Source organism: Daucus carota, chromosome 7 (genome assembly GCF_001625215.2).
Source record: "Daucus carota subsp. sativus chromosome 7, DH1 v3.0, whole genome shotgun sequence".
NCBI classification, from domain to species: domain Eukaryota; kingdom Viridiplantae; phylum Streptophyta; class Magnoliopsida; order Apiales; family Apiaceae; genus Daucus; species Daucus carota.
Window position 1 is genome coordinate 41440580 of NC_030387.2, and position 26605 is coordinate 41467184.

At 36.5% G+C, this 26605-nt stretch overlaps 4 protein-coding genes and 1 non-coding gene across 9 annotated transcripts; 1 reads left to right on the plus strand and 4 right to left on the minus strand.

Annotated features, from left to right (window-relative positions):
* The first annotated feature begins 3737 nt into the window (after positions 1–3737).
* On the plus strand, positions 3738–6651 carry LOC108193846 (uncharacterized). The gene is made up of 5 exons (XM_017360678.2): positions 3738–3959; positions 4047–4097; positions 4301–4360; positions 6064–6135; positions 6228–6651. The coding sequence occupies exons 1-5, from the start codon at positions 3827–3829 to the stop codon at positions 6263–6265; spliced, it is 354 nt and encodes a 117-aa protein (XP_017216167.1). The 5' UTR covers positions 3738–3826; the 3' UTR covers positions 6266–6651.
* A 379-nt stretch (positions 6652–7030) lies between these two features.
* TRNAS-GCU (transfer RNA serine (anticodon GCU)) lies at positions 7031–7112 on the minus strand. Its single transcript has one exon. It is a non-coding gene; the product is annotated as a tRNA-Ser (tRNA).
* A 240-nt stretch (positions 7113–7352) lies between these two features.
* On the minus strand, positions 7353–9985 carry LOC108193223 (cation/calcium exchanger 4). Its single transcript, XM_017359799.2, has one exon. It carries the CDS (start codon positions 9658–9660, stop codon positions 7735–7737), a length of 1926 nt encoding a protein of 641 aa, XP_017215288.1. The 5' UTR covers positions 9661–9985; the 3' UTR covers positions 7353–7734.
* Positions 9986–10550: 565 nt separating this feature from the next.
* LOC108195096 (uncharacterized) lies at positions 10551–12002 on the minus strand. Its single transcript, XM_017362029.2, has 3 exons — positions 11974–12002; positions 11221–11285; positions 10551–11068 (listed from the first exon to the last, which is right to left on the minus strand). Exons 1-3 carry the CDS (start codon positions 12000–12002, stop codon positions 10650–10652), a joined length of 513 nt encoding a protein of 170 aa, XP_017217518.2. The 3' UTR covers positions 10551–10649.
* On the minus strand, positions 10957–18063 carry LOC108196915 (uncharacterized). Of its 5 annotated transcripts, none has more exons than XR_001801872.2 (9): positions 16963–17746; positions 16470–16667; positions 15058–15330; positions 14604–14706; positions 14160–14278; positions 13110–13286; positions 12036–12832; positions 11221–11285; positions 11000–11136 (listed from the first exon to the last, which is right to left on the minus strand). XR_001801872.2 is itself a non-coding variant. In XM_064080953.1 (8 exons), exons 1-7 carry the CDS (start codon positions 17275–17277, stop codon positions 12044–12046), a joined length of 1974 nt encoding a protein of 657 aa, XP_063937023.1. In that variant the 5' UTR covers positions 17278–17746; the 3' UTR covers positions 10957–11068; positions 12036–12043. The 5 variants fall into 5 exon arrangements, 3 of the variants coding, with proteins under 3 accessions (XP_063937023.1, XP_017219890.1, XP_017219892.1); XR_010285479.1 differs by having other exon boundaries at positions 11221–11352; XM_064080953.1 differs by lacking the exon at positions 11221–11285 and having other exon boundaries at positions 10957–11068.
* Positions 18064–26605: the final 8542 nt, after the last annotated feature.

Sequence of the window (26605 nt, forward strand, 5' to 3'; positions counted from 1 at the left end):
ATCACTGATGAGGCGATGATTATAGGTCTGTTTGTTTCGTAGAATCAGAAGTTGTTTTTGGCTTCTGCTTCTTTTGACCTATTTGTGTAAATAAGTAGAAATATTTTTAAAAAGCTGAGAATGTTAGCTTATCTTTCACAGCTTCCACTTCTTTTCCAAACGTTTTATTAACTTATTTACTTCTCACTTCTACTCCAATTCTTTAATTTAAGCAAGAAGTCACTTTTTTTTAAGTTAACTCAAACGGCCCCTATATATTTGCAGAAAATATTGAATTCATGGCTTTTTAATCCCTCGTTTTTGCTTTTTAATCCAACAGAGGGGCTCTATCGGATAATGTGAGGGATATTTTAATTTGTGTGAAGTTTTTTAGAGTTATTACATCATATCAATACAAGAATTTAAAATATTTTTCTTTTATATTTTGGTTTTGATACATTTTTCTCATCTACCTCTATATCATTTATTTATATTTTCATTTTTAAGATCATACTGGTTAATTTTTTAAAAATAATAATTTATTATATAATAATAAAATTAATCTCAGTCGTCGTTTTAATATATTTTTCGCAGTCCATCATTTATATATTAATGACACCCCATTTTACTCATTTTTCTTTTCTTCCACGTTACTTTATATATTTTTCTTTGCACTTTACACTGGTGAAAACCGATGAAAACCCTCTTAAATATTTAATGATGACTAAGGATTTGGAGAGAGAGTTGAGAACTTTTAAAAACGAATGTTAAAAGTAAAAAAAAAAAGTATATTTACTCTTAAAAGTGCAAATCGCATAATTCTAGAACGCATTTTTGTGATGTGATTTACACGATTTTTATGCTAGTGTGGTTATGATTTAAATATTCAACCAACCCGAGTTCAATCAAACTCATGTATTGTTTGGTTAGTGATTTAAAAAAAAAACGCACCACATTTACTGCGAACACTTCTAGTTGGTGGGCTTAAAGTCCCGTGCAGTCCACTTAAATTAACAAAATGAGTGGGGAGCTCATTTAACTCAACTTTTTCTCTACTTATACATTATGTGTAGAGCTAATTTAACAATTATAGTATATTATATATTTTCATGTTTTATACTCAAAGTATAAAAACGAAATGTTAAGTAGCACAATCAAAGTGAAATGGGCGTAAAAGTAGTGGGTGGAAATGCAAAATGGGAAGGGGACCATACCCACATAACTAAATGAGTAAAGAGGAGCAAACAAAGCTACGTGACCTTGAAAAGTTGGCCATTCTATTCCTTTCCACTTCTTTCATGGACGGAAGGAGTATGTTTTATACTCCTATGCTCTCTCCACTTTTCTTAACGCTTAATTGCACGTTCCTTCATCCAAAAAGACCCATTCTCCACCATTTCAAAACATGTGTTTAATAAGCTTATATACCTTTCGTCCTTCCCATTGTGTCCTGCGTGACTTTGTTAACCGTCATTTCCACTTCCTCGTTTCACTCTGCATGACTCACTTCACTTCTGTCACTTGTCGAGTGTCTATTTTCGTTTCCTATTCATTTTAACTTTTTGTGCTACTCATCATACGTCCACGATGCAGAGGGAGTATCAGTTATCGTGAAAATATAACTTCAGTAGCAAGTCCCGATCGAATGCTAATTTAATCACATACGCAATCGAGCAACTTGTCGATCACTCACTCCGTCAATTTCACATTACTTTTTGACACGTATTTTAAGATTTCCTTAAAATATAGTTTTATACTTTTTTTAAAAATTTCCTTTTTTTGAATAAAATTATGATATTTATATTTTTATTCAAAAAAAATAAAATTGAAAAATATTTTAAAACTATACTTCATAGAAGTTTTAATATACGTGTAAATAATGAACGTATATGTCCCGTTGAGACGGGATGAATAATCAACTTTTAATTCCGACTAATCATTGAGTTCAGAACATCCTTACAAAAAAAAACATTGAGTTCAGAACACTGTTGATTGGCAGCAGCTTTCTCCGGCTCACATTTTACACATTTATTAAGAGCATCTCCAATAAACTCTTTATTTGAGCTCTTAAATTAAAAAATAAAGAGTCATGCCAAATTTTGAGCTCCAAGAGACTCTTAGAGGCTCTTTAAAAGCTTAAGAGTATCTTCTCTCTCCTCAATTGTAGGAGCCCCTAGATAGCTCTTAACTAATATTTTATTATAAGTTTGTTCCACTTACTCTCTTTCTTTCCACTTTCTTTTGTCTTTTTATGAGTTCAATGTACTTTTAATAATATAAAAATAAATAAAAAGTGGATATAAAGAACATTGTTGAAGTACATGTACACTAAATTGCTAAGAGCTAATAATTTATATTATATTTAAGAGTGATTCTAAGAGTCTATTGGAGATGCTCTAAGGACTAAATTAAAAAAAAAAAATCCTTGTGAAGTGGGAACTGTATATTTTCAAATTATTGTACCCAACATTTGATTCACAAAACAAGAAAATATTAAGCCGGAAAAATATGACAATATTCTTCAATCTATGCCTCCTATTATTTGTGGTCGCTGTCCCCAGTATAAACTGTTTGTGATGTCAATGATGCCATGTTTGTTTATTAGATTGTTGTTCGCAAGTCTCTATTGGTATAAAGATTTTAAATTAATTATTTCATTCTTAAATAATGTAATAGACCGCTGAATCACATTCTGCGTGGGATTAGAGTAAGGAGGAGGTCGAGAAGGACAAAAGTTATACTCCCTCCGTCCCCCTCAATTGTTTATATTGGAGGGGGACACGGAGACCAAGACAATGTATAATAATAAATGAGTAAAGTTAGATGAAAAATGGGTAAAGTGGTGGGACCTATCAATATTTAATACTCCATCCGTTTCAATTTACATGTCCACTTTTGAGAAAAAAATTTGTTTCAAATTACTTGTCAACTTAAACTTTCAATGCAAAATCATGTTTCCAAAGTCAATTCTACTTCACATATCTCTTATTTATATTTCCTAAATCAATCTCACTCCACATATTTTGATCATTTAATGCAATTAATTTGTGAACAATCACTTTTCTTAAACCGTGTGATTTTTTTAAAGTGGACATCTAATTTTAAACGGAGGGAGTAATAGTTTTGAGATAGTGGAGGAAAGTAGTGGGTGTAATAGTACTTTTTATTGTTAAATATGAGATAGTGGGTGTAATGATGAGAAAAACTTACTATTTATAGTAAAGAAATGAGAGGGACATCCCAAAATAGTAATTGTAAACAAACGAGAGAGGGACAAAAGTTATATGTTTGATAAGTGCACAAATCACATGTACGTCAATAAATTTGTTTGAAGCCATCACCTCTACTTCACCAATAATTTACTTAATTCGTCTTTCAAAATAATTTTCTAAAATTAAGATAAGAGTTTAAATTTAAACCGCCAAGTTATATTATTACGTTTGGTTGTTGCCCATCAATCATGATTTGTACACACCATCTGTGATATGTTGGAATATTTTTTACTAAAAACACGTTATACGTCCTGAGTTTCTTTCGCTCAACAAATTTTATTAATATTTCAAAGAAAAATAAAAATTATTTGTTGATATATTTGTTGGGATCAGATATGTCATAGGTGCATAAGAGAGGTTTGGGGAATGGGGCTTGGGCCCAAATAGATGATCCATACATATAAAAGATAGCGTAGCGGTAGCCTGTATGGACGGGAAATTGGGCCTGGCTGCTGCAATATAAATACCCTTGATTCACATTACTTTTACGTGACAAGCTAAAACACTACCTGTAACTGTCAGTCCTTGGGTATACGAAGCGAATAAGTCGCAGCAGCAGCAGAAAGAGTTTAGTAATGGCATCCGCCGGAGAAGCAGGTGGCGTTGTGGTGGGACAGCCTTCATCCTCGTCGTCATCTTCAAAGAAAGCAGCAGCATCAAAGCGCTTCGATATCAAGAAGTGGAACGCCGTCTCTCTCTGGGCTTGGGGTCTCTCTCTCTCTCTCTCTCTCTCTCCCCCTCTCAATTCGCACGCCTTTAATTGATTATTATGACTTAAATCGGTGTTGTTTGCAGATATCGTTGTTGATAACTGTGCTATCTGCAGGAATCATATCATGGATCTCTGTGAGTACTCCCTCATATCTGTATATTTGACATCTATCATTATATGTATTATGTATATTCCTTTTTGTTGTTCAATGTTCATTATGTTTACCTTTTTATATAATTAGGTTTATTTTGCATCTTTATGTTGCCGTATGAAGCTCACTAGTCTAATTTATATACCACAATCTTCTTATGCTCCGTCTGTATTTGTGTTGAATTAGGCATTGAATGCCAAGCTAATCAGGCTAGTGCAACCAGTGAGGAGTGCACTGTTGCTTGGGGTATGTCTTCCCCCTAGTTACGCTCCTTCATTTATACAGTTTGTTGCTTGTATTGAATCATTATTTTCCACTATAAACATATGGGTCCTTGTTTTCACAGAGGCTCCTTATATTTTCTTCTTTTATACATTTGTTTTAGTCCTAGTGTTTTTGGTTATTACTTTAAAATATGAAGGTGTTCTTGGTGAGGTTATATCCGTGTATAGTGATTATATATGGAGGAAAGTGCACTTTGTATACTTGCAGTTTGTGTGTTAGAGCAAGTCCAATAGGTTACCTATCTCATTACCTATTAATTATAAAATAATAAATCTTAGCGAGTCTTAGTGATTTAGGTAATCTTCTCCAATAGCAATCCCTATATTTGGCCCCCCTATAATTATTTTAATAATAAATTTGAGAGAGCGAATGTGAAAAGGAGAGAAAAGACAAAGAAAGAAGGAGAGAGCTGATGAATATTTTATTCATAGATATTGAATAGGTAATGGCTAGAGGTTACTTAAAAATAGGTAATGGCTAGGAGATTTGAGGATGTGTTGGTGATTTAGGTAATTCACTAGGATAGTGTTGGAGTGCCTCTTTTGTGATACATTACATAAATATGAATTTAGGAGCTCATTTAAATAACCTATTAGACTTGCTCTTTGAACACTTGGATACTAACTTCCATACATTGTATTCAAATGTCAAAATTACAATACACCAAACCTTGTAATTTCCAATACGTTTATATCTCTAAGCTAATAGCAATATTAATGGTTGAAAATATTCAATTGTACTAAGAACATCTTAATTTATTCATAATAGACACTGTACTTAGAAACAAAAACAGAAAAACGTACAAATCTCCAACGAAATTATCAACAAGCAAATCATAAATAAAAGAACGAGTTTGCCATCAAACAAAATCAATTATACAAATAACCATAGTTAAGGAAAATGCACAAACCCAACTCTGAAAATATCCCTATAGAAATTCACAAACAACGAGATTACCACTAAACAAATTCAACATAAAACCATAAATCAATTTGAAGAAACTGAATAGTACCCCTAAATAAAATAACAGTGTTAGCGAACTTTATACACAAAGTGTTTACCGCTTAAGATGCGTAGTATAGCAAGTGATAGTTTTGAAAAGTTAGTATACCAAGTGCTCCGACACAGTAAGTGCAAGTATACAAAGTGCACTTACATTTTGTAAGTGATAGTTTTGGTCATTGCCGTACTCGGTATGGCGTATGCTGGAACACTACCCTACATTTTGTACATGTTATATTGTTCATCCTTAACTCGCTTTTGGTGTGCTATGGATCTTTTCCCTCTTCACTTCAATCACTTGTAAATTTTTCTCCTTGTGAGGATAGTGATTCAAAGTATCTTGAGCATTTATGGTGAATTTCTAATTGTTTTGGCGGGGATGTGCACAGATTGCTCACTCGCAAACACTTTCTGAGATGTGATTTTTGGACCGGCACTAATTTAGCATTGTGAAGTTGGGTAGTTTGGATTGCGGTCTAAATATATCACTTTGGCTTCAGCAACATTTATGAACATTGTAGCCCAGTATGCCTAACCCTTGGTAAACAAGAGGTTGAAGGGCTTGGGTAGCTGCAGAGACAAATCTGCGTGTGACTAATTTAATTTCTTGTAATTGACCTTACCAGGAAGCCTTTTACTCACATAAGTCTATAATCTTGCAGGTGTGTGCAATCACGCTTTCCATTTCCACTGCATCAGCAGGTGGCTAAAAACTCGTCAAGTGTGTCCTCTTGGTACTTCACTAGACAACTTGTATCTTTTGATTAAATATATCATTTTACTATGCTCAGAATACTTATTACATTTGATATTTTGACTTATGAAGATAATAGTGAGTGGGAGTTTCAGAAGTATGGCCACTAGATCATTCAGTAGCAGGCTGTGGATTGCTCCCTCTTTTTTGTCTTCTTTTCTTGAAGTCATCTATCACAAGAGCAAAGAGGGGAGACAAGAGATATTCCTGGCTCTGCCTCTCTCTTTTAGTATCCCGTAGCTTTTTAATATTTTGATGTCAGTTCATTTAGTGTCAACAGTAAATTGTAGCAAAATGGGCAGTTTCAAAGACTAAGTTTTACAGGGTATAATAATTTCAACTAGTGGTGATCTGAACCAAGTCATCAAACTCTTTGTCGATCTTTAGTTTACCCCTGTATCACAGTTACAGTATTGATGTTTCTGTGATGTTACAAGTTTCCACAGGGATGATCTTGTGTTTTTAGATAGCATTGTTAAAGAAGTGTTTTTGGGTATGTCTTATACAATATTGACATTAATTTTTAGCACTATTAAGACACTTGTAGATTATGTAAAGCATTTTTTAAATAAACAAAAAAAATAATAATTATGGTTCGTTTTATTGGTTCTTAAATTATCCGCCAACATGGAGTTTTATATTGACTATTTGTCATGTAAACCCTACAGCAAACATCTAATTATTCTCCTTCACCCAGTTTCAGAACCCTAAATCAGGGCTAAATATATAGCCGGAAGATCCGATAAATCGACTGTTGGCAAATGAATCCGAAGTCTGAACCCGTAGGTATATGTAACTGTAGTCGGAGTTTGTTTTCGTGTTGTAATAAAGAAAGTTTAATAATTTTGACTGCTAAATGGAGTTCGAAAAAAGGACGACGCCTGAGAGATTCGAACTCTCGCGGGGAAACCCCATGTACTTAGCAGGCACACGCCTTAACCACTCGGCCAAAGCGTCAAGTTGAAACAGGTGATGATTTAATTTATAATTGTTTAGTCTTCTTTGATATATTTTCATCATAATTTTATTTGCATCATAAACCAAATGGACTTTCCATTCTTTTCTTCTTGTTTGGACATTCTGTAATTGGCAGATCGGGACATAATGAATATACTAAGCTTAGTTATCAATTCCTTCGTTTATTATTGCTATGCTCATTGCTCAGTGCATAAAAATTGAAGTAAAAGCTTCAACACGTGGAGGAAAAGAGGTGAAAATAAATTAAGGGTACAAGACGAAAAAGTTACAAGCAGTTCATATATGATCCGGTTCCAGTCCTTAACAAAATATCAATATTGTAGAGTTACGCAACAGGCATCCGAAATAGGCCATGAACTTGGATCTCCCAAATCATAAGAATGCCTCTGAGATTCAATCATATACCACCAGGTATCTGAGAACAAAGCTCTCAACTTTTTATAGCCTAAATGACTACAAATTACAGGCTGCCAACCACAAGATATTTTCATGTCAAGCTGAAGAAGAGGTCGAGCCTTGCTAGACAAGTAGTCCATGAACTTCACTCACTTGCCATATGTAAATGATAAAGCTTTGGCTATAACACGAACACTGCTTTATGTCAACTTAGGCCAAAAAGTGGTAGGATCCCCATTGCATTGCTCATTCTTATTGAAAGAAATATCAAGTAGATAGCAATTAGTCCTGCCCCTAGCATTCTGTTAGGACGCATATCATTCCTGGGAAGGACTACAAGAGCCCATGTCAGTCCAGACACAAGAAATCCCATAGTGTAGAAGAGGCTTCTGTCTTGCGGGATTGTGTATGAACCAGTTTCCCCTGTCCATGCTCCGAGTAACATGGAAATTCCCAAACCAATAAGAGTGTTGAACATCGGACCCGCATAGCATCCTGATAATGCGATCTGCAGGCCATCCCCACCATTTGTCGCCAAGGCAACATTTGACACCAAATCCCCCATGGAGTTGCCCCATGCCAATACAGTTAACCCGAGGATGGTTGGCTTAACCCCCAGAATTACACCAACTCCCTGCAGCAGAGCAACAAGCTCATTTGCAATCATGTAGAACCAGACAATACTCATACAAAATCCACCCAAAACCCATAACACTAGAAACCTTTGAGGGGGACTATCTGATCTGGTGTTCCAATATGCAAGGACGCCAAGAGTAGAACCAACTGAAACACCAAAAACATATCCTAATATTGTGCTTTGGAGAGTTGCATTGTCTCGAGTATTCCACAAAAATGCCAGAAGAACTGGTGCTAGAAAAGCACTGGCAACAGCATAAAACTTTGACCAAGTTTCCTCCTCAACTAAGGGAATAGTCAACCGTCTTGGCACTATCAAAGGGAATTCCAGTAACGCAAATAGTTTGGACCAGGAGAACGAGAATGAATTGCCAGTTCCATAGCTCTCATCACTCCATCCCCACAAAGGCTTGTCGCCATCAATTGCCTTAAGCGTGTTCGAATATATTGCTACATTTGATGCCCACATCCACTGTGGCAAGGAAGCATTTGACTGGTCTCCATCAGCTGTACTATCAATGTCAAGAAGTGAACTGTAGATAGAATCATCTTCGAGGCCACTCTGGGAGTATATACTTCCTCTGACTGGTAGCAGTGGTGTTACAACATCTAGTTTCAGCCTTCGTACTTGCTTCCTTAGAATCTCATTAGTAGCAACAACAAACCCATACGCCAAATAAATTGATACAAATGCTACAGCAGCCCAAGCACTGACCTTACCAACAATTAAAATGAACAGAAGGGCCATCAGTGTACACATGAAAAAAAGAATATCTCTTATAAAGCATTTGTGATCAATCTGGAATCCTTGGTCAGCTACACAAAGAGAAACAGCCCCAGCAACAACGCAAGTAACAAACAATGCACCACCTAGAACACTATTCAGCCCAACATCACCTGCATCAGTCCCGACAAAAGCAGCAATACTTGCAAAGACATCAGGAGCTCCATTTCCAAGTGGAAGCAGAGCAACACCAGCCACCGTGGGAGATAATTTCAAGAGACTTGCAAGCTTCTCCAGTGAACAACAAAAGTAATCTGCGGCAGTGTTCCCCAATAGATAAAACAACGCAACAAGCCAAACACCAAAAACAATAAAGGCAAATGAACTTTGTCCACAATCACAATAATAGAACTTGACGTAGTCAAAAAATCCAGGGGACGAGCATTCAGGGTGAGCTTTCAAATAATCACAACTGGAACCGTAACCCTGATGATGAAATAAGTTATAACAACTCAAATCATCCAACACACTCGAATTATTCGGTTCAGTTACATCCATCGCATCTGATGAATTCACACCTAATTCAACAATCTGGCGACGAAAAACTGGCGTACGACCAGAAAGTCCGGGTTTGGAGCTCCATCTGGTGTAAACGGGGTTGTTTGCGTTGGCAATATAATCAGTATTACTGAACAAGAAAAGTAGAAGGACTATGGCACAGATAATACTTGTAGGAGCTTTCCTAGTGCAGAATGGAGTTAAATTCCTCATATATGATAGATAATACCAAGTAGAAAAGGAGGTCTAGGGTTTTGAATGAGCATAGAAGAAAGCCCTAATTAATCTTCAGTAAAACAAGGAATCAAAACGAGGATGTTACCCACGCCGATCAGATTGCTACCGTTCGATCTTTACGTTTCCTTCGCCTGAGATTGCTATCGCCGACGGACACTTTGGCGCGTGCGGGAATTAAATCGCTGCTGCCTGGATTTTCTTATTAAATTAGTATCTGTTACTTCCCTCTTCTGTTCTCGGTGAATCCTCTTTCATTTTTCCGTTTTAAGTCTAACAATAGCTACTACCTAAAGTGTTTGACCTTTTTCTATTTTTTTGACGATGCAGGCTTATATGCCTTACAACTTAGTATCTGTTGACCCGGTGCCCCGGGTCAACAGAGGATAAACCCACCACTGTCCAATCGTGCTCGACCTTTTTCTATTTAGTCCCTCTATTAAAAATATTTGACAATCTACACCTCCAGTGGTTTTTAGTTTTAGATATATTTTTTCGAAGAAAATTTCTGATGTTTTTTGTTCCCTGAATATCTGATTGACAGATGTATTCTTTTGCAATTATGGTTATTGAGCTAAAACTGAAAATCCCTTACAACTGGATTTGTAACGGTGGAGAGCTCAATATCAAAATTATGTTGCTCCCAAAATTAAATATGTATATGAATTAGTTCATCAATGATCAAGATCTCTCTAATTGTAACTAAGAACTTCAAGTGTAAGTTAAAAACTCCCAATTGTATGTGAGAAACTACCAAAGCTTTATGTTTCAGGGAAATCTTGTTCATAAGAATGATTATGTTTGATCCAAGAAAGAGTAGACTCGTGTTCATGTTATGTGAAGTTTATGACTCACTTGAAAGCACAAGCTGCAAGAATCACTGATGAATAAGATTTTATCCAAATCATCCAAGGGAGTGGCCTTGGCCTTATCGTTTTGTCTTGAACAATCAAGTTTACTTTAACACTTCAAAAATTGAAATGAAAATCTTGGGTGCTAGTACGAGAGGGTGATTGATCAAGATGAATCGGAGAAACAGTAGGAACATGGCTGCCTGACCGTCTGATTCCTCTTCCACGTCTAGTAGGAGAATTAGGCAGGGATGTGGGTGAATCCAGGCTCCGCCTTAAGATACTCCTCATTGCGGATATTAAATGCACAGCCGGATTGGAAGGCGGGGATGATGACTTGAACTTGTTGCAGAAACTCGTGTGTAGAAGCAGCGCCTCATCTTCCTGCAGCTCGTTCCTCATCCTCATCTCGTATTTGACCACTTCTGCACACAGTCCGCATATCCATATTCCCTTGTATCGTTGTCGAATGCTGTGAATGTAGGCCTGCGTGCACTCCTCTGTGAATCCACAGCAATCGCAGCTAGCACACTCAACTGATTGATCAATTATTGCAGGATTGATTACAATTTACAATGGCTTCTTCACTCACAGACATTCCTTGCTGTACTAGTTAAACAAGGAAAACAACTTAATTTGCATCTAATCGATCACATATGAAAGAAATTCAATTAATTAAATTGTTTACCTGGATGGATGGAGGGTGTGTGATGTGATTTATCTCTGTATCTCCGGAAGAGCTTGTTGTTGAAGCTTTTGAGGAATATTAAAAAAGCTAAACATATGAGACATATTTGATCGGAGGCTGAACAAGGGTAAGCTATAAAAGATCAAAGATGTAGTATAAATCTGTAAGAACACCAGCGTCGCACAATAATAAACAGAGAGATGAGAGGGAGAGGATTGTTAGCATAACAGTGGTACGTAGAGAGGGGTGGAGTTACAATTCTTCTAGCTGTGAAGTTGTCACAAATTACGGCGACTTGCCATTCATACTCAGACGGCTGTAGTCATCTACTTGCCTTTGTCTCTTAGGATTATAGACGCAACTGAATAAATTGTATTGGGTTATGAATTTTGATATTGCAATTTGCATGTGTTGGTTTTAGAAGTGCAGTATTGCAAGTGGTGTCTCGCTTAAAGTGCAGTTACACATAATGCACTTTACTCTTCTATTATATTTGTATTTAGGTTCTGTTTGGCAGTCCTTAAAATCTGTGATGCTGTTAGAAAACATTACTGTTATTTAACTATCATGCAACGTTCTAATTTCATATATAATTAGTTTTTCGGAGTTGCGATGTACATGACAACTCTTCTCAAGTAATGATTGTATATAGTTCGGCTCTTTTCCTTTCCTGTCTATATGGTTATACAATTATGATAACTCAGCCACGACGCAGGACCCATGTGTTTCAGAGGTCGGAATTAATCAATTTACCTACATTTTACTCCGACCCATGCCTCCATCTTTGATTTCACAACTTACAAATGATGACTAACCTCGTGCTCTAAGAGAGAACCTCTGCTTCTGTATCTTCTTTTTCAAGTTCTGCAATCAATTTTTCAATTTGTCTTCTATAGACGGGCATGAAGTGATCAGCAATCATAGTCCGCGACAGCCTCAATTTACTATACAATGATCGTGAGGTAAGAAATATGCCAATCTTTGTCTCTGGCTGGCTACTACCACTGTCACTGGATGTACTGCTATTAGTTTCATTCTCTGCCTCATCGCCAACAAGAGTAACTATATGCATTATCTTTCCCGGAGGTAAAAATCTGTGTACCTCTCTTGTATTCAGCACAGAGCTTGCATGGTCTCTCTCGCTCATCTCAGAGATAGCTTCTGCCTCTTCTTCCCTCATTTCTTTTGCTGCATTATCTCCATCACTTTCATGCTGGTCATAGAGCTCGTGCTCAAGTTGTTGCCATAGCTCAACTTCCGTCATACTGTCTTCTCGTGTATTAGGACCAACGAGGTTGTCATTATAATCAACATCAGTTTCACAATTCAAGCCTAGTTCATTTGTAGGAGAGCATTCAGGTTCCAAACTCAAAACCCTGGTCTCAGGTCGCTCGATGGCTTCAATGGCTGTTATGGACTCTTGGGGAGGTTTGAGAGGCTCTAAGGTTTCCCTTATGCTAGATGACGAACCTATGGAACATTCGGCAATATTTGAACGCGTACGAGTAGTGGTGGGGCGGCGACGGGGGCCTATGCACGACCATGATGATAACTCAGAAGACGGGCGCGACCATGCTGCCCGAGCCATGGTTTGGGCTCTCTTCATCACAACCTAGAATTATACACACCAAAGAACGGTCATATAATAACTAGATAATTCTGCATATGATCATATATCAGCAAGTGAATTCACGATAAGCAACTAATACAGATTGTTTTTTAAAGTAACAAGTAATAACAGATTCCCAGGAAATATTCATTTTCTAACAAACCATGTACCGTACCTGCTTAAAGTAAATCATACAGCAACTAGTTTTTCCTCAAATTTTTGTCCTAGTTAGATTTTAGGAAAAGAAACAAGCATCGTCCTATCAAGATATGGAACAAACCTGGGTGCCAGTAGAAACCGGACGAAGTATTGCACCAGCACCAGCTACTCTTGCTCTAGTGCTAGCTATAGACGGAAGTCGAGAACCAAGTGCAGATGCAGACCGATATACAGTACTAAGTATTCTAGTACGCTCAATTTGACTTTTTAAATCATTAACCCAAGCAGATGCGGTGACCTACAAGAAGTGGATTATATAAATCATAAACATTATAACATGACAGAAGAGCCTAACATGCAACCAAAAGTATTAGTCCAAGAAGTATCAAAGTGTTCCCCAGCTTGTCAGGAAAGTAAAGCAATTAATTCCACTCCAGGTAATAAAAGGAATTGTAACAAATTTATATCACCATGAAATATAGTGAGTAAAACCCATCAAAGCAATAGCGCATAAAAGTCACTCCCTTCATTCTTGAATATGTGCTAATTTAGAGAAGTAGCCTTGTTTCAAAATATTTGTTTTTTTTTTATTTTCAACGTGTAATTAATTTATGATTCCAACTATATCCTTACAAGATAATAAATGCTCTATTTGAATAATTTGACTACCCAGGGGTATTCTTGTAAACAAAGAATTAAATACACCAACATTTAGACTAATGAATGAAAATTTTGGTCTTTATGCAATAACTTAAAAAGAAAATATTCAGAAACAGATGGAGTAACTTAAATAATATTGTTTGTTTAGAATTACAGAGACCTCTTAACACTGAGTGAACATCAATCACTTAATAGGTAATATGGAAGAATCACTTAGGAAAATAATGGAAGAACTACAGCTGCATGCAATTCTCTGTAACACTTTACTAAAGAAAAGCTGAATCAAAGTTGATAGTAAATAAATCCATCTTGTGGGGATGACAACGAAATCATTATAGATTTTGGTGTTGTTCCTAAATAAATATCTTATATCGGCACCTGTTCTACTCTCAAAATATCAAATATATATATATATTCAAAGGAAACATATATAAGTCTTTCGAGACATAATTGGTTTGGTTTGGCAACAAAATTAATAGAGAACTTTCAATTTAATAGTCAGAATTTAAACCTCAGTGCGCAAGTCATCCACTGAAGCAGCGGAGAAAGTAGGCACTAAATCAGCTCCATTGATAAGAGTTGTAATGAATTCATTGCCAGATTCTGCCAAATCCCAGGTCATACAAGCAGCTGCGATGAATTTTAAAACGTTAGAACTTGACCAAAGGCCCAGAGAAACCAAAATGATAAAATATCAGGCTGCAGATATTATGCAAATAAAGATGTGATTTTTGGGGTCTCAATCGTTTAATCAAATAAGTGGAATATGTATGTTGACAATGCATTTGGTCAACCAACATAATAACATTACAGTAGGTCCTTATTCCTGAACATTTTCATTTATGGATCATAATATCAATGCAACAATGTGACAGAGTTAAATTCCTGGCAAAACACAACAGATATTTATTTTTATGCTAGTTGTATTTACATGAACAACACACTTTATGCAAACCTGGAGCAAATGTAACACAGGAAGCAGTAGCCAATTCCTTCCGCTCTCGCATGACATAGGTTAAAAGTGCTGCAGTGCTCCCCCCCAAAGAATGTCCAACAATCTGCAAGGAAGAAAAAGTACAAAATATGTCATTACTAACTCAGAGTGTTATGATTCAATTTAAAGTTTAACATTCTTTGAGAATTGAGATAATACTGTATGATCATGAATTATACTTTGTCGTCAGTGTATACTGGAGATTTTCCAATGTTAACATTTAAGTTTTATATCAGACATGTCAACTAAACAATATTGAATGCAATATAATTAATATCTTAAATTTTGGGTTAAAAGAGATGGCCTTTGAAATGAAGGCCTGTGACATTCGTACGAAATTTCATATTAGACACAAGCATTATCCACGAAGAGGTTACAACTGACAAATTTTCTAAGCTGTAATAGCCATGAATACCTTCAGTTTATAATCATGAAATGTCTTCAGCTCTTTGATGAGACAAGGAGTTGCAAGTTTGGCAATCCATCGAGCAGCTGCAACCATTCCACCATGTGCATAACCCAATACCAAATTACTAACTCCTTCCTCATGTACAACTGTGTGATGAAATGGTACCACTGCTCCAGTAGCGGCTGTCAGGGTATCTTTAATACTATGAGTTCCACGAATAAGTAGAAGGAAGGATTTTGTTTTATGATCTACTAGCACTGTAAAAGCTGGCTTAAGAATCTGCAAAATTTAAGTTGATGTAAGAATACTATAAAGTCCACACAAAATACATCTAACCCCAAATCCAAGTAGACTCTATTAACATTGTACAACAATGATGTTTTTCTTGTTAGTTTGATTGTCCCTGCCAGAAAAGATTATTATCTGTTCACAGTATTACAGGTTCCCTCTTATTTATTAGCGCATATCCAGTACTAGTGCTATATACATATAGCTATTTCAATAAAATTAACCCAAAAATTGATTCTTGGTGCCGAAATTATATTTGTCGTCCAATCCATAGCTCAAAAATGGAAGCAAATAACTCTAAATAGAACCAATTGCACCTCAAATATGTTTCAAAAATGGATGCTAGCTTTTAATTATCCATTTTTCCCCTCTCACCACTTGTATTCTTATGTGACAATTATAGTAGTATCTATACTTGATTCTACATTTAGCACCAAGTATAGCTTATTCATATTTTCTGTCCATGTTTAGCATTGCACTGGGGTGGTATTTCTTTTTTTCTTTTTTTCTTGGGGCCATATTATTAATATAGCATCAACTTTACTCAGTGAGTAAGTAAACAATTGAATTGGATTCGGTTGGGGGGTACCAGCGAAATCTCTTGCTAACTCCCATTTCTTATTTAATTTTTAAATTAACTGATCAACATGCTATTGGACATTTCATTTTGATGAATATGATCAATTTTGCAACAAAAAATAAATAAAAATCCTACCTATTTTATTTTATTTATTATCATTATGATAATAGATCCTACTACTTCTAGTTCGGTGCCTACTGCCTTCCACACTCAAACAAAAAAAACACCTCGGATATATCCCCTAAATCATTGGTCCAGTACTAGATGTAGCGTTTTCACCCGGCAAGATGCCTAATATTTATAACAGTCTGGTAGTTAAGGGTCCAGATACTGCTGGTCGACAGATTGATGTGACTTAAGGGGTACAGCAAGTACTAGGAAATAATCGAGTTAGGGGTGCGGCTATGAGTGCAATAGACATGCTCTTAACTATTTTATTTGTTAACAGAGTAAAACATAATTAATGCAAGCAGGAGACTAATAAGGGACAAGTAGTAATAAGCCGAAACCAAAGAAGGATAACTAAAAGAGTAATTGTCAGATGACTAACTCCAGCTTTAGGTTCCTGAAGAAGAACATTCTCTTTTGAGAAGCCTGTTTCTTCCAAAAATAAAGGAAAAGGTTTCTTAGAGAAATGCCAACATAAAGTCAGCAAGTGCAAAAAATATCGAAGCTCTAAAGTTATTTCATCTCCTTTTAGTTGCACACTATCTTTCCCACCGAACACACTGTGGACTTGATAATTCCCCTGCAAAGAAATTTTTTTTTATTTAAAAGCATCCCAAACAAAAGTGTATATTTCAAAAAATATAGCAGTCACAATGAGACAGTCAGTTGTGTATATGTAATATCTCTAGCCCTCCATGCACATTTCAGAAGATTGAATATGCATAAATCCTTCACAGTTTAAAAATGGCAAACACTAAGTAGTTTTTATTAGAATTCAAGAGTTAGAAATGTTCCATTAGAATTCTGTAACATCGGCAATATATATATGGACATGGTATATTATATAACAATACCCGTGTACTGACAATGCTTACCTGTTGCTTTAAAAGGAAACTGATACCAAACGCCAACTCTCCTATAGGCCACTTTCCAAGAGTCTCGGAGTATGTAAACTTAAGGGTGTCCGACAATGTTGAAATCGTCTCCAACCATGTCGCAGGGGCTTGAATAAGCCTGTTGGAAACACGATGAATACCTGTGTGGACATTGCTTTGTCCAGGGCTGACGTTTTCATCAGAATCATCAGCATCATCTTCTCCAGAAGATGGCTTTGATTGTAATTTCTTGTTAAGAGTATAATACAAAAGTGCAGCTGCACCAGCCGCTGTGGCCATCGTTGCAGTCGCCATTAACTTAAGCTTGATTGCTATGTATAAATTGGTAATCTATGCAAATAATGAACATTTTTATTTAGTCGTTGGAAGCCAAAAACAGGGTCCTAGAAAAACAAGGGATAAAAATCAAATCTTTAAAAACATCCAAGAAATGAAACAATAGGAACAAGAAGATGTGTAAATATTAGTAAAATACATGGTCTAAAAAGAGCTCAGCAGCATCCAAGAACACAATTAAATAGAATAATATATGGGTATCACTTTCAAGAAACAAAAAAAGAAAGAGCTAAACATGGTAGTTGTATATGTTCATATAATCAATCAAATGAAAGGGACAGGAGCATGTATATAAACAATTAAAGAAACGATAAAAGAAGATAGTAGAGGTGATTATGACTAAGATATTATTGCAATTGAAAACATTAGAAAAAGAAAGGAACAAAGGGAGTAAAAGAAAGAAGAGGGAAAGGGCTTTGCAAAAAAAGCAAACCTGAATGAAACAAGTGATTGAAAAGCTTCTTCTGGTTGAACAAGGGGAACTAGAGTTAGAGATGCGGGGGAGGAATTGAGGTGATGAGAGGAAAAGTGGATTCTACGGCATTCAAACACAAAGTAAGGCAAGTCTTGTTTGGTCTTTGCTTGTACAAGAGCTGAAGAGCAAATCTTAGGAGGAGATCGTAGTTTTAATACAAATTTATTCATTTATATACATGTACCCTGTTATGCTCTGCTCAAAAAATTCAAGAAAATGCTGTTGATGGACGATGGGGGAGTATTTGATTTTGGTTTGTAGAATTATAATATTCAGCAACAAATATTCTAGTCAGATTATATGATCCATGTAAAAGTCTTAACAAGAAGTTACTGCTGCTACTCATGACATCCCTTTTTAGTTTTGGAATTTGGCTTTTGATTTTAGGTGTCACTGTTTGATTTTTGACAGATATATCAAAATTTGACTGAAATATGTTAATATTTTATAAATTGATAAAATAAGAAAAATATTATTGAAAATAATTTTTAATTTATTTTAATATATAATTTTCAGCTTTTTAAAATAATTAAGAGACACTTATAGTTTTTAGTCAAAAATTAGTTAATTTGACTAATAAAAATAATAATATGACAACTAAAATGAGATAGAAAGAACATTGATGTTAGATATAATTGATGATTACTAATGTTCTTAAGGTTTGTTTTAGAACAGGAATCATCAGAGTTTAAACTGGAAGCTGATCAGAGTTTAGTAAAGTCTGACAGAGTTTGATAAAGTCTGATCAGAGTTTACATAGTCAAGACTCGACAGAGTTTACACGTGGAAAGAGCTCAGAAGCGGATATACTTCAAGGAAGGATAGAAGCTGAGGAGTGATTTGCTGACTATGGAAACTAAACAGAAAACTGGAGCAATCTTTGATTGATAGATTTATTAGCTGATTTATAGGATATCAAATCAGAGATTGATTTTGTAACTGTGTCTATATAAACACAGATTAGGGTTACTCTATATGAGTTGAGTTATCAAGTATATTGTTAAGAACCCTAGCAGCTCTTGGTGATAGAATATAAATCACTGAGAGAGTTTTTGTAACCCTAGCAGCTCTTGGTGTGTAGACGAAGATTTGAATTGCAGAGAACAGAGTGTAAGAGTTTTGTTTAGAAGGTGAATGTAGAGAGTAAGTGTAAAATTGAATAATAAGCAATAAAATCTGATCTGAAAAACTCTTCAGATTTTGTTGAACTGAGCACGCCTGGGCTTTTTGTTCAATCAGACACCTGTCAAAATGTAACTGGTAGATGAGTGTTAGTGGGATGGAGAAACGAGAGTAATAATCATGAGTGCAGTAAAACATGCGCAGTAATAAATGCTGATTACACGTTCTCCTATTAAAATGTTTTGCATGTAAACCCACTAATAATACATCCGTTTGAAACACATTCTCTTCACATTCTCTGAATATTTGAAAAAAAAATCAAGATCAAATCTCTCGAATTTTTAAACTCTGAGATTTAAGACAAAGAAAATAAATTTCTGCGAACCTCAGAATAAAGACATAATTTTCAGAATATTCATCAATAAATCAGAGTTTGTTCTAAAATCCATAGCTCAATAATGTGCTTGTGAAATGTGTGTGTGGTCATGTTAAATCAGAGAATATAAAATTTCACAATTTCGTAATTATAAGGTAGACTTTGAATAATTTATTCAAACTCTCAAAACTTAGACTAGGACATACTCTGAAGATAATCAATAAAATAATCTACCCTTTTTTTTTTTTTTTTTTGTAGTCAGGACGCTTCTCAGTGTGAGTGAGGCACGACCTTTAAATATACTATTGCATTAGTATTTCTCCAGTAATCAGAGATTGTGACTGGTCACCATAGATTATAAAATCTTAGCAATTACTTAATACCAGCAAATGTTTGGTTCTTCCCAGTCACTGTCATATTAACATCTAAGATCTCAAAGGAGTACCATGCTTATTTTTCAGGGGGTTTTGTCTCAGGTAACAAAAACATCAGAGTTTATAATCACTGTCTAGTATATGAGAGAAAATTTAAATTAATCAGTCTCACTTATAATTAAGATATGTGAAGTAGTAGAGTCTCAATGATATCAGCATGCATAGTGTGAACTAGTGTAGCACAAAATTGAGATCAGGATTAAGGAACTTAGCTGAGATTCATGATTACTCATTCAGAACATGCTTCATGGTATCTTCATAGGTGATTTGTCTCAGAGAAGATAAAAATGAGATCACTTATCAAGATTCAGAGTTTTATAAGCATCAGAGAATATTATCAGAGAATGTTATCAGAGTATGTTATCAGAGTAAAGCAAACAGAGTATATTATCAGAGAATGTCATCAGATTTTATCAATCAGAGTATATCATGGCAGATGTGTGAGTAATACATATGGTAAATTTGACAAGTTAAATTTTAAAGATCTAACCAATATGTTTACTCAGTTCCTGATATCATTCCTAGCTCATTCACCAGCCTAGTAAAAGTTGCTTCACTTAATGGCTTGGTGAAAATGTCTGCTAGCTGCTGTTCAGTAGGAACAAAGTGAAGTTCAATGGTTCCTTCCTCCACATGCTCCCTTATAAAATGATATCTTATACTGATGTGCTTTGTCAGAGAATGTTGAACTGGATTTCCTGTCATAGCAATAGCACTTTGGTTATCACAATAAATAGGAATTTTAGAGAAGGATAACCCATAGTCCAACAGTTGATTCTTCATCCAAAGAATTTGAGCACAACAGCTGCCTGCAGCAATATACTCTGATTCTGCTGTTGATGTTGAGATGGACTTCTGCTTCTTACTGTACCAAGAAACTAGTCTTCCACCCAGAAATTGACAACTCCCACTTGTGCTTTTCCTGTCAATTTTGCAACCTGCAAAATCTGCATCAGAGTATCCAATAAGACTAAAATCTGATTCTCTAGGGTACCATAGTCCCAATGATGTGGTTCCCTTGAGATATCTGAATATCCTCTTTACTGCAATCAGATGAGGTTCTCTTGGATCTGCCTGAAATCTTGCACATAGACATGTGGCATACATAATGTCTGGTCTACTTGCAGTCAGATAAAGCAATGATCCAATCATTCCTCTATAGTTTGTGATATCCACTGATGCACCAGTATCTTTGTCTAGTTTTGTTGCTGTTGCCATAGGAGTAGTTGCAGCAGAACTGTCTTGCATACCAAATTTCTTTAAAAGATTTCTGGTATACTTGACTTGATTTATAAAAATCCCATCTTCAGTCTGTTCAACTTGTAAACCCAGAAAATAACTGAGTTCCCCCATCATGCTCATTTGGTACCTAGACTGCATGAGCTTGGCAAATCTTTGACAGAGTTTAGCATTAGTGGAGCCAAAAATAATGTCATCAACATAGATTTGAACTAAAAGCAGATCATTACCATGATTCAAATAAAACAGAGTTTTATCTATGGTACCTCTAGTAAATCCACTTTCAAGAAGAAATTGAGCTAGAGTTTCATACCATGCCCTTGGAGCCTGCTTTAGTCCATAAAGTGCTTTGTCCAACCTGTAGACATAGTCTGGATGTTTTGGATCCACAAAACCTGGAGGTTGTTCAACATATACCTCTTCATCCAGTTTTCCATTTAGAAAAGCACTTTTGACATCCATCTGAAATACTTTGAATTTCTTGTGTGCAGCATAGGCCAGAAAGATTCTAATTGCCTCCAATCTTGCAACTGGAGCAAATGTCTCATCATAATCAATACCTTCCTGTTGTGAATACCCTTTTGCCACAAGCCTTGCTTTATTCCTTGTAATGACACCCTCACTGTCAGTTTTGTTTCTGAACACCCATTTTGCACCAACTATGGATCTGTCTTTAGGTCTTGGTACTAGGGTCCAGACTTTATTTCTTTCAAATTCATTTAACTCTTCTTGCATTGCTTGAATCCAATCAGGATCTTGAAGAGCTTCCTCCACCTTTTTGGGTTCTGTTTGTGACAGAAAGCAATGATGTAAACATTCATTTGCTGTAGCTGTCCTTGTTTGCACACCTGCTTCTGGATTGCCAATTATTAAATCAGGTGTGTGAGATTTTGTCCACTTCCTAGCATGTGGAAGCTGACCATTTTCATCATTGGATCCTCCCCCTTGATCCATGCTCTCCTGATTCTGTTGATCATTCTCTGTAGCTCCCCCTAAGTCTGTGCTATCAGAGTTTGAATCAGTATTCTCTGATGAGTTTAAGTCAGCATTCTCTGATGAGGCTTGGGTAGAGTCTGGAACATTCTGATGCTCCCCCTCAGCAATTGCTTCATCATCATGAACTTGTGAATTTTTACTAGAGTTTGCTGTATTTTGTTCACAGTCAGAGTTTGACTGTTCATCAGAGTTTGTTGAATCAGAGAATATTTCTTCATTTTCAAAATGCAGTTCTTCATGATCATCCATATCTGCTAAGCCCATAATTCTTTTGTCATCAAATGACACATGTATGGATTCCATGATGACCTTGGTTCTCAGATTATAGACTCTGAAGGCCTTTGTTATCAGAGGATAACCTACAAAAATACCTTCATCAGCTTTTAAATCAAACTTGGTAAGCTGTTCTGGATGAGTCTTCAATACAAAGCATTTGCACCCAAATATATGAAAATACTTCAGATTTGGCTTCTTTTTCTTCACCATCTCATATGGGGTTTTGCCAAGCTTATTAATCAAGGTTGCATTTTGAGTGAAACAAGCTGTTTGAACCGCTTCTGCCCAGAAATAAGTGGGCAATTTAGCCTCATCAAGCATAGTTCTGGCAGCTTCTATAAGAGTTCTGTTTTTCCTTTCAACTACACCATTTTGCTGTGGTGTACCAGGTGCAGAGAACTGTTGCACTACACCTCTTTCTTTGCAGAACTCTTCCATTGTTGAATTTCTAAACTCAGTTCCATTATCACTTCTAATGATTTTCACTTTGTCTTCAGATCCATGATCCAGTTGTGTCACATGATCCATCAGATGCAAGGCTGTTTGTTAGGTCCAATCAGACGTAGAAGGGGGGGGTTGAATACGTCTATACCAAATTCTTTGATTAATTCGATTGCGGAATATTACTGTTTAAGTCCAGTTAAATCAATCGTAAATAAACAACTCCAGCAAGTCGGGGAATATTCTTATATTAAAAATAATCCTCGGATGCTACAAACTCCAACACGAATGTCGGCTGCAGAGACTACAAACACTCTAATACAAACTCTCGACTAAAACGATATTCTAACTTGCTCTCGAGAATGTGTATATTGTGTGCACTTTACAAAGTGTGTAGTTGTTCTCAAATGAGGACACAAAGCTCTATTTATAGACTTTGGGGGACAAACTCAGCTTGTGCTTGCGCTAGGCGCAAGGAAGCTTTCCACCAATCAGAAAAGAGCTACCTCGTTCCATCCTTCCTCGTTCCTCCTTCAACTTGCGCCAAAACAATTCAAAAGAATTGTTTATATGAAATTGGCGCAAGGAAACATGTATTTGGCGCAAGGAAACAGATCAGGCTTCCTTGCTCCACTTGGCGCAAGGAGGAATTTCTTCCTTGTTCCAGGTGTGGCGCAAGGAAGGAAGTTGGATGAATTGGCGCAAGGAGAGATTTACATATTAAATCTCTTCCTTGTTCCATTTTGGCGCAAGGAGAGATTTAAATATTAAATCTCTTCCTTGTTCCATTTTGGCGCAAGGAGTGATTTAAATATTAAATCTCTTCCTTGTTCCATTTTGGCGCAAGGAAGGATTTAAATAATAAATCTTCCTTGTTCCAAAAATAGAACGGGCTAGAACACTTATACATATATATATATATATATATATGTGTTGCATATATACGTATAAGTATTTACTAATCAATTTGGAGGAGGCTTCATCCTGACTTGATTAAGTTATCTTGACTGAATCCTTCGAATCCAATTCACATGTACTGACGTCCTGTGCACTGGTCTGGTTCACGAACGACTAATACAGAATTAATTCTCCGTCTTCTTTTCTTGAGTACATACTTAATCAGTCTCACTAGACTTGAGTATTGCTTCAGTGATTCTGATTACGAATAATCAGAGAGGATGTACTTGAATCTTCCAGAACTGAGAATCTTGATCTTTGGACAACCTTGACATCAGAAACCACTTTGACTTTATTCTTCACCGAGGCTTGAACATTTTAATGAACTTCTATCAGTGATTTGCTGTACGTCTCAGATATCTTGATTGCCTTCAACTTCTTGAATCGTATCTTCAACTCTGTAGATTCCTGTACGATACTTAGTTATTGTTTCCTGTTCTTAATCTACAGTTGAGTTATCGACATTACATTACATATTACATTATGCTTTACAATCTCCCCCTATTTGTTTGTTAGAGTTCGACAAGCAAATCCTTTAGGAGGATAACTCAACTGATATAGAAAAAGCAATTAAACTTAAGACAGGAAATAATACTAAGTACAATCTGGATTATATATTACAATTTCCAGAAATCAAAAATAAATACAAGTGGCCAATTGCTCCTCTAGACTGAGCTAATCTCTTCTTGCTTTCTTGGCTGTTGCATTTAGTAGGGCTTCTTCTGCTTTCTTCTTTGCTGCTTTCTCAGCTTTCAATTGATCTATCTTCGTCTCAATTTCTTTGATCCTGGATGTGATGATGTTATAAGCTCCAACCTCTAAAGCATTTACTGGAGGAGTCGTTTCAAATCTTCTTTGCATTTTCTCCAGAGAGGTTAGGTGCCTCATTTTCTTAAGCCTTTTGAATGGAATATTCAAATTCATTCCTTCCACTTTCATCATCAGTCTTGAAGGATGAGCACGAACTCTTTCGGTGTCTTGAGCAGTCTCAGTACATTTCTTTACTCTCAGTATTTCAAGTAGAGGGATGAGTACAGCTTTATCCTCTTTGATCACTGAGTACTTGACTTGTCGAATTGCCCGAGAGATACACTTAGAGGTGCACTCACCAATTTCTTCAAGGGTTAGCTTTTCAGGCTCAGATTTCTTGAACTTTCTGAAGGTGATGGAAGTTGGATTGTATGACACAGAAGCTGGTTTCACAACATCAGGGGTTTCAGGATCAAGAGGAGGCAGTGGATATGGTTGTTCACGTTCAACAGATTCAAGACTTTTGTTCTTCAGAGCCGCAAAGTTCAGACGATAAGCATATAGAAGTTCTGCAGTAAGTCTTCCCTTTTTGGTATTCGAACACTTTCTTCTGATTTCTCCTTCCAGGTAACTGAGTATTCTTGGATGATATCCTGATAATGCTTCATCTTTCAGACCAATGCTTTGGATCATCTTATCCTTGAAGTACTTGATCACTGGAGGGTTATCATGAATCTCTACACTGATGTTAGTAAGCCATTCCTCTACCTTATCTCTGAAGACTTCATTGTACTTCTCGCCAGTGGCAATAATCTTGTTTTTCACTACGAACAGTTCTGTCAGAGATAAGTTCCTCAGCAGCTCACAAGTCACATGTTTGAATCTTCTACTTTCACCATTCAGAATGAATGTTATATGCACGGACCATCCATGTGCAGGAATAACCATGATAGATACAGATGTGATTGCCTTGTCCAACGCTTCGTGAAACTCATGAAGATTCTCATAGTTGCTTTTGAAGACGTCGAAGATTTCTTGAACTTCTTTATCATGATTACCCTTTACCACTTCAGGAAATTCAAACACTGATCTTGCTATATCCCATTCAACTCCTTGTTTCAACCTTGTTGCTTCCAGTTTCTCCCTACGTATCCGTCTTTGATTTTCAAGCCTTTCCCTTAGTCTGTTTCTCTCAAGCCTTTGCTGTCGGACAACAGGAATATCCTGAGGATTAGTAATTGGAATCTCTTCTTCTGGAAACATGTCATCATGATATGCAAGCTCGTCCACAAAGACTTCATCTACTTGCGGGATTTCTCCTTCTTCCAAATCTTCTTCATTCATCACATTTCCAGGAATGAACTCTGTCTCAACGTGTTCAGGAATATATGGTTCATCATTAAGTGGAACTCCGTCAAGTGCAGATTCAAACACTTCTTCAGTTAAGCCTTCCAGCACAGCTTTGGCTTTGCCTTTTACTGCTTTTTTTACCACTCTCTCCCCCTCAGTTGAATTATCCTCCTGAGATATTTGAGAAGCAATAGATCGAGCTTCCAAAGTTGCTAATCTCTGTTCAAGCTGGCTAGAAAACGTCTTGACTTCCAGTAACTCTTCCCTTAGCACAAGATTCTCAGCCTTTAAGTGACGAACTTCAAATTCCAGGGCTTCGAATCGAGCAAGTGACACAGTTGGTGGAGGTGAAGATATGGCTTTTGAAGGGTCCTCACTTATTCGTTCTGTAGGTGTTTCTCTCGATTCACTCAAGTTTGGATCACTCGGTTGGGCTGTGGTGTGCTGTTTAACATGTTCTGTTGGTGTATCACTCACACTCACACAAGCTCCAGCTCCAAGTAATAAAGATGTACCTGCAGAAGAAATCTCCCTAGCCCCTTTTAAAGAGGTCAGTGGAGGTGCAATGAGGATTCGTAAGGCCTCGTCCTCGGTTTCCTCGTCAGACGAATCTGAGTCATTAGAAGCAAGTTGCCGACTACCCGAAGGCAGTGAGTCCTTAGATGGATCTTGGATTGGAATTCCAAGGTGGGTAGACACAGGGCTCGAAGGATGGGATCCTTGAGTTGGCGAAGCACCCTGGTTTCCCACAACTGCTGTTGACAGCGAATGACTTGTAGTCAAGTCCTCTACAATTGGCTCACTTCTTGATATGAAGGGCACAATTGCAGATTGCCGTTCACCTTCCAGGGGTGAAGGGTCCCGTGGGGG